This window comes from Gavialis gangeticus, unplaced genomic scaffold (assembly GCF_001723915.1).
Source record: "Gavialis gangeticus isolate Ggan-Ray unplaced genomic scaffold, GavGan_comp1, whole genome shotgun sequence".
Taxonomy (NCBI): Eukaryota; Metazoa; Chordata; order Crocodylia; family Gavialidae; genus Gavialis; species Gavialis gangeticus.
In genome coordinates, this window is record NW_017729011.1 from 15909219 (window position 1) to 15911859 (window position 2641).

The following is a 2641-nucleotide window of genomic DNA, read 5'->3' on the forward strand; positions in this document are numbered from 1 at the left end:
CGGAGCCCGCCCGCCGCCGGAACCCCCTCCCCGCCGGCATCGCAGCCCAGGCCTGCGGCGCGCCTCCCCCACCGCCCTGCGCTTCCGACGTGCCTCCCCGACCGCCCTGCGCTTCCGGCGCACCGCGATGACGCAGGCGCCGCGATGACGACGCGGTGCGTGCCGAAGCTGTGGGCGTGCCCCTCCCGCGGGCGGGCAGCGTGCAGCTGGTCCCGGCGCCGGGGCCGGGGGAGTCGAGGCTCGCGGCGCGCTCCTGCTGCCCAGGTCTGACTCGCTATTTCTCCGTTATTTCTCTGGTCAGCCCACCTGCCGCTTCCCACCGCTCCTGCCCGACGTGTCTGCAAGTCCCTGCTCGGTCTGCTCCGGGCAGCACTTCCCACCCGGGCCCCGAGTCCGTCTGGACGCTGTTGCTTGGAGGCCAGCGGAGCTGCCCTCTTCCTGGGGCGCCAGCGCACAGACGGGCCCCGCCGGGTGGGTGCCCGAAGTCCACGCGTCGCCCCTCTGAACCGGCTGTCCTATAGGAAGCGATGCTGTCCATGGGAGTTAGGTCCCATTGGGAGCCAAAAGTAACCCAGCATTTGGTACTCCGTCAGTTATAGCTGAGTAATGCAGCTGCCTTCGTTGGTGACATGTCGGGGGTGCGCGTGCACCCCCTGAGCGTGGCGGTGCACCCCTTGCCGCTGACACCTGCGGGTGGTCGCCAGGCCCTCCCGGCCTCCGGGGGCACACAGCATTCATGCATTTATACTGTAAATAGCAAGCGTATCGATTTGGAAAGACTTCTCTGAGGTGACTTTGGACGTTTTGAAGGGCTCTTGGTTGGGCTTGTTGAAGGGGTCTCAGCTGGAGTCTCGGCTGCAGGTTTTCTGGAGTCGTGTCCGCTTTCTTAAAGGCAGTTTGGGCAGATGTTCTCCGGGGAGATGGGCGACGCAGCGAACGTGCTCGCTGGCGTGGCATTGGATTGAGTCGAAACAGGGTGTCGATGTATAAATGTCGTGAGTGCCGCGCGTTCGTTGGAACTCAACACGTCTTAAGTCGAGGGCTGCCTGCAATGAAATGCTACATCAGTTACCCTTTATGAAACGTAATAAAAAAACCATAACAATACAATCGTCCTAAAAAGTAAAAGGATTTCAGAGAGTTGAAGCAGAGGCTTAGGGACCTGCTGCCTTGCCCTAGGAGCCCCGTTGCTCCAGGCGTTTAAACCTGGATTGGACCTAATAGAAAATGTGTTGCAGGGAACAAGCCAGCACAGGCAAGTGCAGATCTTTTCTTTTGTTTGCTCATGTGATTCTGTGAGTCGGCTTTTCTCTTAAAATTACCCACGGATTCTCTTAAATTAATAAGCCCCTGGGGCGTTTCCAAATTGCATTTTGTTAATGCCAACAAACCAAATTCTGCACCCCCATTTATCACGCAAATTCAAACCCGCCTTAGATTCCCTGCAGAGAAGCTGCTGCCCTGTTTGGTGTGTGCAACACCCTGGGTTGTTTGCCGGGTGGAAAAATATTTTCCAAGGGACGTGGTGTAGCAATTATGCTGTGTCTGTTAGCCCCTCTATGACTCAGTTTCGGCATCCGTAGATCAGGGGTAATCCCTATCGTATGCAGGAGTTACTGTCAGTAAAAAAAAATTGTGAGCCTTATGGGAAGGATGTTGTAGCAGCACAGAGCATTAGGGTTGTTAAGAAATCACCCCATTATTTTTAAGATTTTATTTTCTCGGCCCAAATGTCCTATATTCAGTAAGGGGTAAATTCTGACTCGACTGAAGGCAAAAAGAGCTGTGCTGTTGACTCTGATGGAACCCGCATTTGTCCCAAAGCGCTCTGTGGCTGTGAAGTTGGTGGTATTGATTTGTACATCACAGGTTATTCGTGTCGGCAGTCTTGAATTACATCTAATGGGGGGAAAAGTGTACATTTTGCTGCTGGCTTCTTATGAGCACTTCAACAAGAAGCAAGGAGCAGGTGTTTACAAATATTCCTCACTGAGAACTTCTTGTATAATCTGCAAAGGATGAATGGCTTGCATTGCTGCACAGTTTCTTCTCCCTTCCGGCTTGTAGAACAGAACCTCCTGGCATCGGATGTGATTTTGCAGGGCCAGTAAATGTTGCAGGATGCAGATTTAGCCACTGGATGGGAGACTTTGCTAATTAGTCATCTTGGCTACCAGTTGGCTGAGATCCCAATATAGATGTATAGAAACTCCTCCAATACAGCTTTGGTGCATGGGTACCATTATGCCCTGGTTCTGTAAGTAGATTCTTGAAAACACATGAAGGATCTGGGCCTATGCAATGACATTGCAACATGAGATGTCTCCAGATGGGTGCCAAAGGAACCCACGGGCCTTTATGGTTCGCTCTGTGGATGAGAAATACTAGGTATGATTAATTATTATATTATCAACATTTTGAGCAACCATCAACCAAGAGCTTGGGAAACAGATTTGGGTTGGGGTTTTTTTGGATGGTCTAGTGCATAACAAAGATCTATAGCCTTCCTCCTGTGCCTGCCTTTTTACACCTTGGAGAGAGCGCAGCTTTTAGCACAGAACAGCGACAACAGCTCAGAGGGAGGAAGAGTAAAGCCGAGGTCTGTGCAAGGACAAAGAATAGTTGCTAAAAGGGCTGCCAA

The 2641-nt window shown here is 52.4% G+C and overlaps 1 protein-coding gene across 1 annotated transcript in view; it reads right to left on the reverse strand.

Moving 5' to 3' along the window:
- The window catches only part of CUNH9orf78 (chromosome unknown C9orf78 homolog), a 5936-nt gene extending 5872 nt beyond the window's left edge, over positions 1 to 64 (reverse strand). Inside the window, exon 1 of the mRNA XM_019510646.1 lies at positions 39 to 64. Within this exon, the coding sequence (XP_019366191.1) occupies positions 39 to 40 (2 nt within the window). The 5' untranslated portion in view covers positions 41 to 64. The remainder of the gene's footprint in view (positions 1 to 38) is intronic.
- Positions 65 to 2641: the final 2577 nt, after the last annotated feature.